At 37.3% G+C, this 14,101-nt stretch overlaps 2 protein-coding genes across 2 annotated transcripts; one reads left to right on the forward strand and one right to left on the reverse strand.

Moving 5' to 3' along the window:
* Positions 1 to 3,658: 3,658 nt before the first annotated feature.
* Positions 3,659 to 5,063, forward strand: LOC140016835 (probable serine/threonine-protein kinase At1g54610). The gene is made up of 3 exons (XM_072070844.1): positions 3,659 to 3,829; positions 4,443 to 4,496; positions 4,776 to 5,063. The coding sequence occupies exons 1-3, from the start codon at positions 3,659 to 3,661 to the stop codon at positions 5,061 to 5,063; spliced, it is 513 nt and encodes a 170-aa protein (XP_071926945.1).
* A 427-nt stretch (positions 5,064 to 5,490) lies between these two features.
* On the reverse strand, positions 5,491 to 9,890 carry LOC113716579 (probable metal-nicotianamine transporter YSL7). Its single transcript, XM_027240970.2, has 7 exons — positions 9,567 to 9,890; positions 8,911 to 9,419; positions 8,586 to 8,749; positions 8,335 to 8,432; positions 7,881 to 8,015; positions 7,058 to 7,247; positions 5,491 to 6,838 (listed from the first exon to the last, which is right to left on the reverse strand). Exons 2-7 carry the CDS (start codon positions 9,290 to 9,292, stop codon positions 5,738 to 5,740), a joined length of 2,070 nt encoding a protein of 689 aa, XP_027096771.1. The 5' UTR covers positions 9,293 to 9,419; positions 9,567 to 9,890; the 3' UTR covers positions 5,491 to 5,737.
* Positions 9,891 to 14,101: the final 4,211 nt, after the last annotated feature.

The following is a 14,101-nucleotide window of genomic DNA, read 5'->3' on the forward strand; positions in this document are numbered from 1 at the left end:
GAATAAGGTATGGGTTGTTACTTTTTGAAATCAACTCTATTCGACATCATAGAAGTTCATGCAAGTACTTCAATTACAGCCGCAATAGGGACAAGAAAACATGTCATGTGACTTTTGGTTATGACTTTTCATACTGTAGTTACTTCTACGGTCATCTGCATTGTATGTTCACAAAATCAGCTTTTATCCCTGGTAGGCAAATCTTAGATAACATTATGATTTCCCATAAGTTTCTACATTATCTCAAAAACAAAAGGCTTGGGAAAAATGGTTTTATGGCTGTGAAATTAGACATGTCAAAAGCTTATGACAGGATAGAATGGAGATTCCTGGAAGCTGTAATGCAAAAGATGGGATTCAATGACAAATGGAGAAGCTGGATCATGGAATGCATCTCATCTGTTTCCTATTCTTTCATGATCAATGGAGAGGTGAAGGAATGTGTGTTACCCCAGAGGGGAATTAGACAGGGAGATCCACTGTCACCCTATCTATTCCTGCTTTGCTCAGAAGGCTTCACCAATCTCCTCCAGAAGGCAGCAGCTGAACAAAGAATTGAAGGCATGAGGATCAGTCGACAAGGACCTAGACTAACTCACTTGTTTTTTGCAGATGACTCTTTGATATTTTGCAAAGCTGACTACCAGAATGCATCAGAATTGAGACGGATACTCCAAGTGTATGAAAGAGGCACTGGCCAGCTAATCAACTTAGAAAAATCTTCAGTCATATTCAGCACGAATTTGGAGCAGGAAGCGAAGATGGAAGTCTGCCAAGCACTTGGAAATATTCAGAAGGTCAACCAAGGCAAGTATCTGGGACTCCCAATGGTGATCACAAGATCGAAATAGCAACTATTTGGCTACATTAAAGACAACATCCAGCAAAGATTGAAGAAATGGAAAAACAAGTTGTTAAGTGTGGCAGGTAAAGAGGTGATGCTCAAATCAGTAGCAATGGCAATGCCAACATATACGATGTCATGCTTCAAAATGCCAAAGAAGATATGCAAAGAGATTAATGCTGTAGTGGCAAACTATTGGTGGGGAGAGGCAAATGGAAGGAACAAGATGCATTGGAGATCTTGGAGTAAAATATCAATGGACAGGAAGGATGGAGGATTGGGATTCCTAGATTTAGAGGCATTCAACACAGCGCTATTGGGAAAGCAAGTATGGAGGCTACTCACACAGCCAAATCTGCTGGTTAGCAAAGTGCTCAATGACAAATACCATCCTAAAGAATCGCTTCTCAAGTGCAAAGTAGCTAGGAACGCATCCTGGATTTGGAAGGGTCTAATGGGAGCAAGGCAATTGATAGAGCAAGGAACAAGGAGAAGGATAGGAAATGGAAAGAATACCTATATTTGGGAGGATAGCTGGATGCCAGATAACCATCAGGGAAAGGTTACCACACAGAAACTACAGGGATGTAATCTGGTTAAAGTAGAGGAGCTGATCATCCAGAATAGATGGAATAAAAATCTGATATTCAGAAACTTTTGCCCCAAGGACGCAAAGATGATACTAAGCATTCCCATATGCCTGGCCAATAGAAAGGACAGCAACTACTGGATTCATAGTTTGAATGGGAATTATACAGTGAGATCAGCTTATAGTATACAATCTAAAGGCCAGATGGAACGGGAGCAGGAAGACACGGAGACAATTGGAACAAGCTGGAGCTCGATTAGTAAGAAAAGCTGGAAGCACCTTTGGAAACTGAACACCAAGCATAAGGTGAAGATTTTCTTGTGGAAATGCCTGAACCAGGTGTTACCAGTAAGACAACTCATCTATGATAGAACCAAACAAGGTGATCCAATATGCAGAATCTGTGGTGAGCAAGGTGAGATGATAGAGCATGCCTTGCTTAACTGCAACCATGCCAAACTAGTGTGGAAAATGTCACCAATTCAGTGGGAAGGAATACAAGACCAGCAGGAATGTTTCAGTAGGTGGTGGACTACAATGATGGAAGCTAGCACTAGAAGCGAGGGTAGCAAACATATCTCCCTAACAGCTAACATCCTTTGGCAAATCTGGAAAAGTAGAAATGAGAAGGAATTCAATGTCAAGCAGCACTCACCTATGAAAACAATACAGACAGCTCATGAGGAATGGCTGGAATATGAAGAAGCATTGACAAAGACCTCAAGCACGAGTACAGAAGAAACAAGGGAGCAGACGGAATCCCCCCAGCATCAGGAAGAATTTGAAAGCACCCTGAGATTAAGATTTGCTACAACAAAGAGTAAAGACACTCCTCAAGTTGGGATAGGCGTCACTGTTTCAGTGGACAATCAAAACATGATAAGAGGATGGACTTCACAGGAAAGAAGCTCTGGTCACCAGGTAATGGACGAACTAACAGCCATCAAACTACTGATGTGTAAAGCTGCTGTCCAAAAAATGGAAGGGATTGAAGTGCAAATCCAGAACAAGCTAACGTACAATCTCATTCAGCAAAGGAAACCTCAGGAAATGCGAATGGCAACTCTGATGGAGGATATATATAGCCTTAAGTCCTTGTTTCACATGTGCTCATTTTGTTTAGTACATAGGAATATTAACCATATAAGTCACTGGATTAGCGCGCAAGCGCTAGAATTCATCAAAGATCAGGAATTTTGGATTCCTCAGTGTTAGGATACACTGGTTGTAAAGTTTTCTCAAGTCTTTACTTGAATCTGTAAAGGTTTATCATCTATAAAATCACTTAACGTTTCGGCAAAAAAAAGTAGCCTTGTTCATCTGCCACTAGGCCATCTGTATGGACTATTGATTTATAGGTTGTTATACCTCAAAGCTTTTTTATTGATGATAGAGAAGCTCATATAAGCTATTTGACTCTTCTCTGCGATGGTGGATGAGAGCTCCTAAGGTTTTCGTTCCTAACTTTTATAGTACATGATTGAAGATTAATGTTATTAGGGCTTATATGTATTTATTGATAGTTCAGAGATTTGCAGAGTTAACCAAACTTGCATCTACAAAAAGGATAGCTCCTGGTGAGTTCACAGAGATATGCATGACACTTGAGAAGGTTTGGTATTTTTCTTCTTGTTTGGTACAACACTTTTCTTAATTAGAGACAAAAAGCTCTACTGTCCTTTTTTAGAGAGTTTTCCTACCATGTTTTGTTTATTTCGGTGCCTTTCTGTTTGACTGTTGAAATCATCACACCTGAAGATCTGGCAGGCGTTCTCGTAATGAACAATTAGAAGCTTGAATTCGTCTTAATCTTGTCATGTTATTGTTAATTGTGCTGTGACTTATATGTTGTCACTGTTTAATTATCGGGTTAAATTGGTATAAATAGCTGAGTCTACCCTTGGTTTGTATCTAGTTTTTGATTGGTCTTTTCTGGCTTTGTATTGACTGCATGCTATAATCCTTGAAGAAAAAGCTACTGGCCTGCTAAAACCTTTAGATGTAGTTGACTGGTTAGTGTATTAGATATGTTACCTAGTTCTGAGGAAAATAGTTTACTTCAAAAGGATAGAAAACAACTTACCTAGTCCGCTTACTGAAGTTATTTTGGCAATAGTGGCGCGAACAGAAAGTTATTGTTGTTGGTTCAAAAGTAGCGCATATTAAGGATTTGAAGAGGGATTCGAGGCCTCAAGACAATGTTGAGAAGGTGGCTGTTGGGATAAATGGAGGGTGGAGAAGATAGAAAAATCAGTAGAGAAGGTGAGAAAGAAGGTGATCATGGTGGGAATATTTCGCCGAGGATTAGTATTAAGCAGATTTCTGGTGATGATTTCATTGAAGGATGGCCTAAATGGCTTGTTGATAACATTCCTAGAGATGTCCTTGCTGTCTTGGTTCCATAGAGTGCTGATTCTTATGATAAACTTGCAAAGGTCAGTATAGCAGAGAAAAATAAAATATGGAAGTTGAGTTTCATTTGTTCAAGAATCAAGACTAAAATGGCGTTTTTCTTCAATATAAGCTTCATTTATTATACAGTGCTGTCTTTTACATGTAAAGTTGCTAACTTTTGTCCTCTTCAAGTAAAATGGCATTACTGTGTTACTTTCTAGTTCCTGGACATTTGAGTGTGGCTATATTTTAATTTTATATTTCTTCAAGCATGATTTTCTAATAGAAACAAAGTGTACTACAGTACAAGGTCTGTTCACATCTACCCATTCATCTTTGAAGGTGATGGATGATTGTTTACAAAATTGCTATGAAGGAGCAGAAAAGATCATGAATAACGTTTTTCCTTTGTTTGGCCTATGCACATGTATAAAGCTCTAGATAGGGACACTGGAAAAATAGTTGCCCTAGAAAAGATCCGTTTCGATACATCAGAACCAGAGAGTGTGAAGTTTATGGCAAGAGAAACCATCAAACCCTAATGTTATTAAGCTTGAAGGATTGGCCACTTCAAGAATATAGTATAGTCTTTATTTGGTCTTTGATTTCATGCAGTCAGACTTGACCAGAATCATATCTCGTCCCGAAGGAAGGCTTCCAGAGCCACAGGTCGGATAATCTGCATTTAGAGCCATATAAACAACTTTAATATTTAAAGTGAACGTTCTCCCAGTATATTACTTGGAAAATTTACAAGGCATGGTTCTGAAAAAATTTGTATTACAGAAAAAATGAATGACTATTACTCGTCAAAAAGTTACTAGTACACAAACAGAATGTGAAACAGAATATGACAGGACTGGGATAGTGGGATATATTCATTCTTCCTTAAGAGAATTAAGAATATCTTGTTCATGAAATTGGGCACTTAAATATTTCTTGATGCAGGTCAAGAGTTACATGCTGCAGCAGCTGCTCTCAGGTCTACAGCATTGCCATAGGGACGTTAAAGCATCTAACTTGCTAATCGATAAAGATAGAATGCTTCAAATCGCAGATTTTGGACTTGCTAACTTCTATCGGCCTAAACCAAAGTGGCCTCTAGCAAGCCGAGTTGTAACATTATGGTATAGAGCTCCAGAACTTCTTCTGGGTTCTACTGATTATGGAGTTGGCATTGGGATGTCTTCTAGGGGAGATGTTTGTAGGAAGGCCAACCATGCCTGGCAGAAATGAGGTAAACTTCTGCATAAATCCTTGAACTCAGAGGACAATAATTTCTGAGGAAAATATTTTACTTCAAAAGGATGGAAAACAACGTACCTAGTCCACCACTTACTGAAGTTATTTTCCTTCAAACTAAATGGAGCGCCTCCACAATTTAACAAAACCAATTAGAGAGACCCCGCAATTGAAAGGACATAGAGAGGGAAAGATTCACGATAGGCAACGGCAAAGGCACCATGTCCGGTGTTTTGGTTCAGATTCCTGTGATATGTAACCCTTTTTTTTTGGAGCTCTATGGTCAATTTGGTTCTCCAATTTGTGGTTTCAACGATTTTCATGTGACAGGATTCAAGAAAATTCAAGGGCCGAGGAGAATCCGATGGAATTTATTGACATTAACTTAAGAAATCATGTGGAAAAGAGTGGAAATAAACCATATCTAAACATCAATTTCTGCTTGAATTATGTCACCAATAACGCTAATAGTTAGATGAATGTATACTGCTCTTCACAGTCAATAAAGCTTCCAAAGCTAGCTAGTAAAAAGTAACTTCAACTTATCTCCTTGCCCAGCAAGGAAACCTAGAAATTAAAAGGAATGGGGACGAGAAAAAAGAAAAACTATGTACAACTTGACCAAATTCATCTAGAGTAGTAAGTAGTTGTCGCCAATTGATCAGGGTTCAGGCGGCAGAAGCAGAGGCAAATTTCATGCAAATAGGAGCGTTGACACCTGCCAAAGCAAGTATAGCTGCAGGAACTGACCACAAAGACTCCCCGCAAATCAAGCCGGATGCCACAGCCGGTCCAAATACTTTGGCCTGCTGTTTTTTGTTCCACTCCCACACAAAGAGAATCAAGCTTCCCACGCACATGTCGATTGCAAAGTATCCTCCGAGGTAGAATGGGATGGCCATGCACATGGGAATCGGAATGAACCTGTAGATCCTCCATTTCTTCTCGGTGTGCTTCAAGACCTCGGTCAAGATGTTGAGGGCAATGGCAGCGAAAAAGCACATGATGGACAATTTCAGGCAATTCTTAGGAAGGGAAGAGAAACCCTCGACTCCAAGAAGTGCGATCCCACGGTACATCAAGCCATAAGGTGCAGGATAAGCTCCATCGGGATCGCCGAGGGGATACGCCTTGTAGAAGAACCAGAAAACGGCAGGGGTCATCAGACAGCCCATTGCAGTACCAATGACTTGACTTAAAAACATGGTGAGGGGCGATGCAAGCGTCAAATAGCCCGTCTTGAAATCCTGCATCAGATCCGAAGCTGTTGACACAATATTCATCATGACACCGCAGGCAGCAAGCCCAGCAACAACTCCACCGTGATCAAGACCAACCCAAGAACTGAAGACGAGGATGGCGATTTTGCCGTAGTTGGAGGCAAGCGACCAGTCGGTGAGACCGCAGCCATAGGCATTGCAGAAGGCCAGAACAGGAGCAATCAGATATGCCACCAATATGTGATACCATTTCAGTCGTCCTTGGAAGATTATGGGTACCACTATCATAGACAGTACTGCCAGAACAACATAACCTACTGCGGCTCCAGAATTTGGGATTTGGTCCTTCAAGAAATATTCTCTCCGTCGCTTCTCGTCGTAGTTTGCAAGCTGTGAATCAGATGATTCATCATCTTCGTCCGGTTTAACTGTTGATGAATCTTTTGGACCCGACCTCTTCCGAGCCAGGAAGCTTGCGGTCGTCACGACGACCATGTATACCACATGAAAGAGACCATCTCCAAGCATGGTAGCAATGCCCAAGAATACCTGAATTCATAGAAAATTTATAATGAAAATAATAAGGGGTAAAACAACACTCGAGATTAAGGTAAATATATACTGCAAGATATTCAGGCTGCCCGACATAACTAGTTCTACCAAGTAGTATATGTGGATCAACTTACCCTGACATGCATATTCTCGAATAAAGGAAAAGTATTAATGGGAAAAAAAAAAGGAGAAGAATTTGTATCGTGACGATCATACCCTATATCCTTGGATTCCATGAAGACTGGTTGGCTTTAGATCGGCACTGTACCAGCTGCCTTTCTTTTGCTCAATCAATGGCCACATTATCCCCCAAGAGAGAACGGCTCCAACTAGCAGTGAAATGTTGACCATGTATGGGCAAATCATCCCAGCACCCACGTAAACGGATGAGAAATCAAAATAAAACCTGAAGTTGATATCAGTAAAACTCTATGTATCAATCAAATCATCCCAACACCAACTGAAATGGATGAGAAATTATATATATATATATATAAGCCTAACAAACTTCTCTCTCTTAATCCTTATATCATCATATGGCGATCGAGCATCCAACATAAAGATGAAATCTTTACAAACATAATTTCAAAACAATGCTATCTTATTTAAAACATGTTTATTTGTCTATTGGCTTAGACATACTCTTAGGTATTATTTAAGGAAAATTGAAAGAGATTAAAAAAAAGGGAAATGCCAATTCTTCATAGTTAAAGGGAAAATAACAAAAAAAAAAGTGTCAACTCCATTGAATATAAGAACTAGATAAGACCTTAGAATAAAATAGAAATCTCTCTCATTTTTAAAAAAAAAATTAAACAAGAAGTGGTGCGATTTAAGAAGCAGGGACAAAGAGAAAGAAAATGAGATTTAAACCCCAAAGCTCTAATTTTAGAATATCAACCTTAACTACTAGATAAATGACTTAATGGCAAATAGAAACCTCTCTAAAGTAATGCGACACTACCTCTTCTTGAAACTCATGCAAATACTAAAATTCTAAAGTTAAAATAGGTGGAACATGCAAAGAAGAGAAGACTACCTCTTCTTGAAGGCGCTTAGACCGAAGGTAGGGAAGCTACTGAATCCACAACCATCACCCGCTGCAAAAAACCATTGAAAGAATGCAAAGAAGAAGCTACCACCGAAGGAGTAGAAAAGAGCTCTAACTTGTTTCCTGCGTCAGAAGAAAGAATAGTCGTAATGTTCATCTACGTAAACAAATAATTCGAAAGGTTAGTATATATACTACGTAAGCTTGTACACAAATTGATTTAAAAAGTAATTGTCAGACAGTTAGTTAGTTCAATATGTGCCTAATCTATGTTTTGGTGTTGAAAACATAGGCAACCTGTGGCTGATAATATATACGGTCATCTTGGTACTTTTTCACAAATAAATCGAGAAAACAGTTGGGTCAGGGTCAAAAAAGAAAGAAAAGAGTTCGTTTTGTAGTATATAGTAGTATATGGGAGCATAGGATAGATATCACATACACAGCCAACTTTGCTCCTTTGGGAGTGTGGAAGCTGTTGATGAGGAATGCGGTTGCAGTGCCGCTGGGGTATGTCAATTTGTACTTCATAATCATCATCTGGTCAAAGGTGAAGATGCAGTACGGTAGTCAATATTACTCCTATTTAATTTAATTAATTACATGTGTATAAGTTGGAGAAACCAAATTAATAATGACATAATATGCAAGGACTGTGTGTGTGTGTGTGTGTGTAATTTAATCAATGATCACCTTTCTGAGGGGCACTATTGAGAAGAGCCCAATAAAACTGACAGCAAAGAGGAATCCATAAATCCATCCAAGTTCGAGTTTCATGACGTTGATCGGGGCATTTCCAACATCTGCTTGAGCAGCCACCCTCGAACTCATAGCCAACATATAACTTGCAGTTCCACCTGAGTAACATTCATTCATTCATTCGCACTGCTCCAAAAATGCATAATTTTCACACTATCCAATTTATAAACAGGTTGCTGATTTCTTTTTCTTTTTTTTTAATTAAAAAAAAACTAACGAACATATGAGAATGGGGATACGTGCATATGCGTATACATACTGCTAAAAGCAATGCCAGAGGATGCGACGACACAGGTCTGGATGACGGTGTTCTCCTGTCTGGTGAAGGGCTGCTTCAACATGCCCCATTTTTGGACGAGGGTGGTGTAGAACTTGACGAAACCAAAACCCAACAAACCAGCTGCGACGTTGAGGGAAGGGATGACACCGGTGGTGAGGTTGAGTTTGCAGACGACGACGTTGAAGACAAAGCTGAGAACGGCGCTGGTGAAGACGGACCTGAAGGTGATCTGCTTCCGCCACGGAGGAACCTCAATGTTCTTGAAAACTTGTTCTATGGATGGGTTGACCGCCGCCGCCGCCGCCGAGGTGGCTGAGGCATCATCAGTACCGTCATCATCATGATGATCCTGAGAGGCCATGTCCCTCCTGTGTTGTTTCCCGACTCCTCTGGCGATTCTGAATCTTTTCAATGGGTAGGTAAGATTAGACCAGAATCCCAGGGAGTCGGAATTAGTAGATATATATTGCGGCAGACGGCGACAATACCTGCTACCATCCAGGCAAGTAATTACTAAATAAGAAGAAGAGACAGAAAAGAATTGGTAAGTAATTAAAACTCAACCTCACAAGGGTAACCCTATACTAGTTGTGATTCGTGAAGGAGAATGAATCTCGGGAGAAACAAAATCCAACCTGGAATTGAGGGATCCCACCCACCCACCAACCAACCAAGCGAATTTTTTGGTGCACCGTTGAATGCTATACTAAAGGACCAGCGAAGACCAAACCACCTGATGAAGAAGAAGAAGACTCCCAGTCCCAGTCCCAGTCCCAGTCTGCCTGGACTTGGAGAGACCCAACACCAAGTCCCAGGTATTGCTATTGAACAACAACACTGGACCTGTTAGAGTTGTGGTGGCAGTAGGATGGATAGAAATGCAAAAGCCGTCCAATCTAATGACACAGGAGGACTCCTAATCCTACTCCACCTCGTCTGCTGTTTCCCTACTACGCCCCACCGTCTTCATGCAACGTACCACTTTAATTAATATTCACCCAACCAACCATTCATTAATTAATGACCAAACCATTCAGTATTTCAGTTCATTCCCACCGTTAAATACCAAATACGTTTGCAAATTACAAATCACATCTGACACTTTATCACACAACTAATAGTAACAACTTACTGATAAGGAATCCACCACTATAAAAATCACATATCAAAAATTAAGGAGTCCATTTGAATTGCAATTTCTATAATTCCCACAATTCTACATATATGACGTATCTTGCTTTCATAATTATTCACAAAAATTGACAATCGCTAACTCATTTTATTCTAATTTGTCATCCACAAAAACCAAATATAATAAGAAAAAAACGCTACCTGTCATACCCTCAACATGGACGAATCCCACTTACAAATACTTCAACGGCGCCTAAATTCAAAATCATGCCTATATTAAAATTACTCCACTTTAATTAATTACTGAACAAATTGTTCAATTCATAATCATAACCTATATCTTCTTTCATTCTTACTAATATTTTCAAATACTTGATTACGTTCAGAGCATTAACATAGAAAACATGTTCTATGAGCTATGCAAAAATTGTGGACAACCATGTGACGGTCATTTTGCAAAAATAGTATGTATGTATTGTAATGACGTGGTCGACACTATTGTTACATAATTAATTTCATGTACCTTTAACTTCAATATATCGAAAATCACATCTGACACTTTATCACACAACTAATAGTAAAACTAACTGATAAGGAATTCATCACTATGAAAATCACATATCAAAAATTAAGGAGTCCATTTGAATTGCAATTTCTATAATTCCCACAATTCTACATATATGACGTATCTTGCTTTCATAATTATTCACAAAAATTGACAATCGCTAACTCATTTTATTCTAATTTGTCATCCACAAAAACCAAATATAATAAGAAAAAAACGCTACCTATCATACCCTCACCATGGACGAATCCCACCTACAAATACTTCAACGGCGCCTAAATTCAAAATCATGCCTTTATTAAAATTACTCCACTTTAATTAATTACTGAACAAATTTTTCAATTCATAATCATAACCTATATCTTCTTTCATTCTTACTAATATTTTCAAATACTTGATTACGTTCAGAGCATTAACATAGAAAACATGTTCTATGAGCTATGCAAAAATTGTGGACAACCATGTGACGGTCATTTTGCAAAAATAGTATGTATGTATTGTAATGACGTGGTCGACACTATTGTTACATAATTAATTTCATGTACCTTTAACTTCAATATATCGAAAATCACATCTGACACTATATCACACAACTAATAGTAAAACTAACTGATAAGGAATTCATCACTATGAAAATCACATATCAAAAATTAAGGAGTCCATTTGAATTGCAATTTCTATAATTCCCACAATTCTACATATATGACGTATCTTGCTTTCATAATTATTCACAAAAATTGACAATCGCTAACTCATTTTATTCTAATTTGTCATCCACAAAAACCAAATATAATAAGAAAAAAACGCTACCTATCATACTTTTACCATGGACGAATCCCACCTACAAATACTTCAACGGCGCCTAAATTCAAAATCATGCCTATATTAAAATTACTCCACTTTAATTAATTACTGAACAAATTTTTCAATTCATAATCATAACCTATATCTTCTTTCATTCTTACTAGGTTAAATATTTCCAAATACTTGATTACATTCAGAGCATTGACATAGAAAACATATTCTATGAGCTATGCAAAAATTGCAGACAGCCATGTGAAGGTCATTTTACAAAAACAGTGTTTATGCATTGTAATGACGTGGTCGACACTATTGTTACGTAATTAATTTCACGTACCTTTAACTTCAACATATTGTTCTGTACTATATATGACCTTTCCTTTTCAAACAGGTGAAATAGTAATATACAAATCGGAGATTTCTATGGTAACCTGCATCTTAATTTACAAGACAGACATGCACGATTCGTATTTTATTGTGATCCTTCTTATCTTAGAGAATTGCAAAGGAAAGTAGAATTTTTTTATGCATATGTATTTTTTATAATACTATTTATAAACTATGTAAAAAATACACTAATTTTGAATTTCGCATACTCTTAGTTCTCAAGAAAATGGAGGTAGGCAGTTTTTGAATGATGCTGCACACATTTTATTATACTTCGACCTATAGCTAGACAAATCTTACATTTTAATTAGGTTGGTATGCTTTTTTAATTAATTTTTTTGATTCACCAACCCCCACTTTTTATTTTTTTTCAATAATGTCAGTATCGCACGTAGCACAGATATTCACGCTACTTGAACAATATTTATGGGTCAAGTTTTCTCTTGAGTTGTCTTATTTAATTGGTTAGTATTAATAAGGTCGTCTTTTTCTAAACTTTCAAGATAGACATATCTTATCCACTTAATCACATACATTTTAAAAACCTACGTTTAAAAAAGAATCACCTCATCTTTTAAATTTTTCTCTTTATAATCTCCAATTTTTATCTTCCCTTATCTTTTTAAATTTATCTTTTCATACTCTCCAATTTTTATCTTCTTCTATAATTAGAATTTATCTTATTTTATAAGAGAATTTACCTTTTTTATGCAACATTATCTTTCTTGTTTATCATGAATAGATAAACCTTTTATTGACAAAATTCAAATATAAAATAATCCTTATTGACAAAATCGAAAATCTTATTAAATTTGAGATGCTATCCTGCCGTAATAAAATGTATTAGTCAGTAATGATGTCAATCATTTCAAATATTATTTGGTTCATCTACAGGTTTTGTGAGAAACTTTATGCCTCCTGATTTAGTGATTCTTTTGATACATCAGTTTTGTAACTTGTAGAGTACTATGGGTTTTAAAAATTTTTGCTGACCTTTTTAGGTTTTTCAGGTGTACAAGATGATCTTTGAGAACACAATGCTTTTGCGTGTTGTTTTGTTGACCATATGAATGCATGATAAAATCTTACTCTTTCCCATGCCTTCTTAATTACTTTATTTGGTGGATTTTTTTTTTTTAACGTAGGTTTAATTTTGTACCAAAAAGATCATGGGAATGTACAACGCACGTGTACGCTCTTCCAATTTACATTAATTTAGTTAATTAGTTCATTCCTTGCTACGCCTTCTTTATTTCTTTTTTAAATTCTGCCTTAGTTAATCAATTATGGTGGAATCAATATGGACTTGCAAGATAAGCAGGATGTAGGGTTTAAACACTCTATACTAGACAAGTATTAAATTTTTTTCATAATTGCTATAAACTATGTCAACCCATGCAAGTGCAGGGTTTAAAATCTAGTATAATTTGGTTTTAAATCGATTACAATTTAATACGACATGTTTTATAATTTATTTATTTTTTTTGGGTAAGGCAAGCCTGTACCAGTAAACGGTTGCTAAAATTATATATATTTTTTTAATTTTTAAGCAAGGAAGGGGTGGGATTTATGAAGCGGGAAGGCGGAAGGGATAGCTAAAAATTGTTTAATATTTCATAGGTTAAGCTATTATTTATTAAAACTTTTATGTGCAAACCAAAATATTCTAATTTACATAAACTTAGCCTTTTGAACCTCTCATCACCGAGTCCGAAATCTCCCTAAAATGTCTATATTCTAATACAGCCACATCTTACCATTTTGTTGATTTATGGTGTAATAATTAGGCCATATGGGTTCCGTTTGTACATAATCACTTTCAAGAAGCACCGTCCTTGCTAACCCTCCATCTGCAAACGAGCCGAAAATCAGAGTGGGATTTTTTTTTCCCCTTCCTGTCAGCTTGATAGCTTTCCTCGTTTGCCTTGTGATCCTACTCTATTATTCTACTTCTATTCCTACTCACTCTATACTAAATGTACAAATAGTATGAAGATATACCAGGCTTCTTTAATCTTACCGGACTACGTATAAACATACGGTATATTCTGCTTTGAAACGGGTCATCAGTTGCTCAATAATCACACTATTATTTGATACACGCTTGTCAGAAATATCCACAGGTTACGGCCCTGGATTCTTTCAACATATTTGTTTGTTTGTCCGCATCGAAGGAATACACCATGTAAAGTTACTCCTCGTCTGCATGAAAGGTCATGGATGAACAATCTTTATTAAACTGGAAAAAAACATGACTAACACGTAGTAGTTCAGCATAATCGCCAG

The sequence above is a fragment of the Coffea arabica genome, chromosome 11c (assembly GCF_036785885.1).
Source record: "Coffea arabica cultivar ET-39 chromosome 11c, Coffea Arabica ET-39 HiFi, whole genome shotgun sequence".
Taxonomy (NCBI): domain Eukaryota; kingdom Viridiplantae; phylum Streptophyta; class Magnoliopsida; order Gentianales; family Rubiaceae; genus Coffea; species Coffea arabica.

Coding starts and splice junctions, on each gene's coding strand:
- LOC140016835 (XM_072070844.1), top strand. CDS start 3,659: ATGGAGGGTGGAGAAGATAGAAAAATCAGTAGAGAAGGTGAGAAAGAA. Junction 3,830..4,442: donor GAGATGTCCTTGCTGTCTTG/GTTCCATAGAGT, acceptor GATTTCATGCAG/TCAGACTTGACCAGAATCAT. Junction 4,497..4,775: donor GAAGGCTTCCAGAGCCACAG/GTCGGATAATCT, acceptor TTCTTGATGCAG/GTCAAGAGTTACATGCTGCA.
- LOC113716579 (XM_027240970.2), bottom strand. CDS start 9,292: ATGGCCTCTCAGGATCATCATGATGATGACGGTACTGATGATGCCTCA. Junction 8,433..8,585: donor CAATAGTGCCCCTCAGAAAG/GTGATCATTGAT, acceptor ACCTTTGACCAG/ATGATGATTATGAAGTACAA. Junction 8,016..8,334: donor AAAGGAGCAAAGTTGGCTGT/GTATGTGATATC, acceptor CTTCTGACGCAG/GAAACAAGTTAGAGCTCTTT.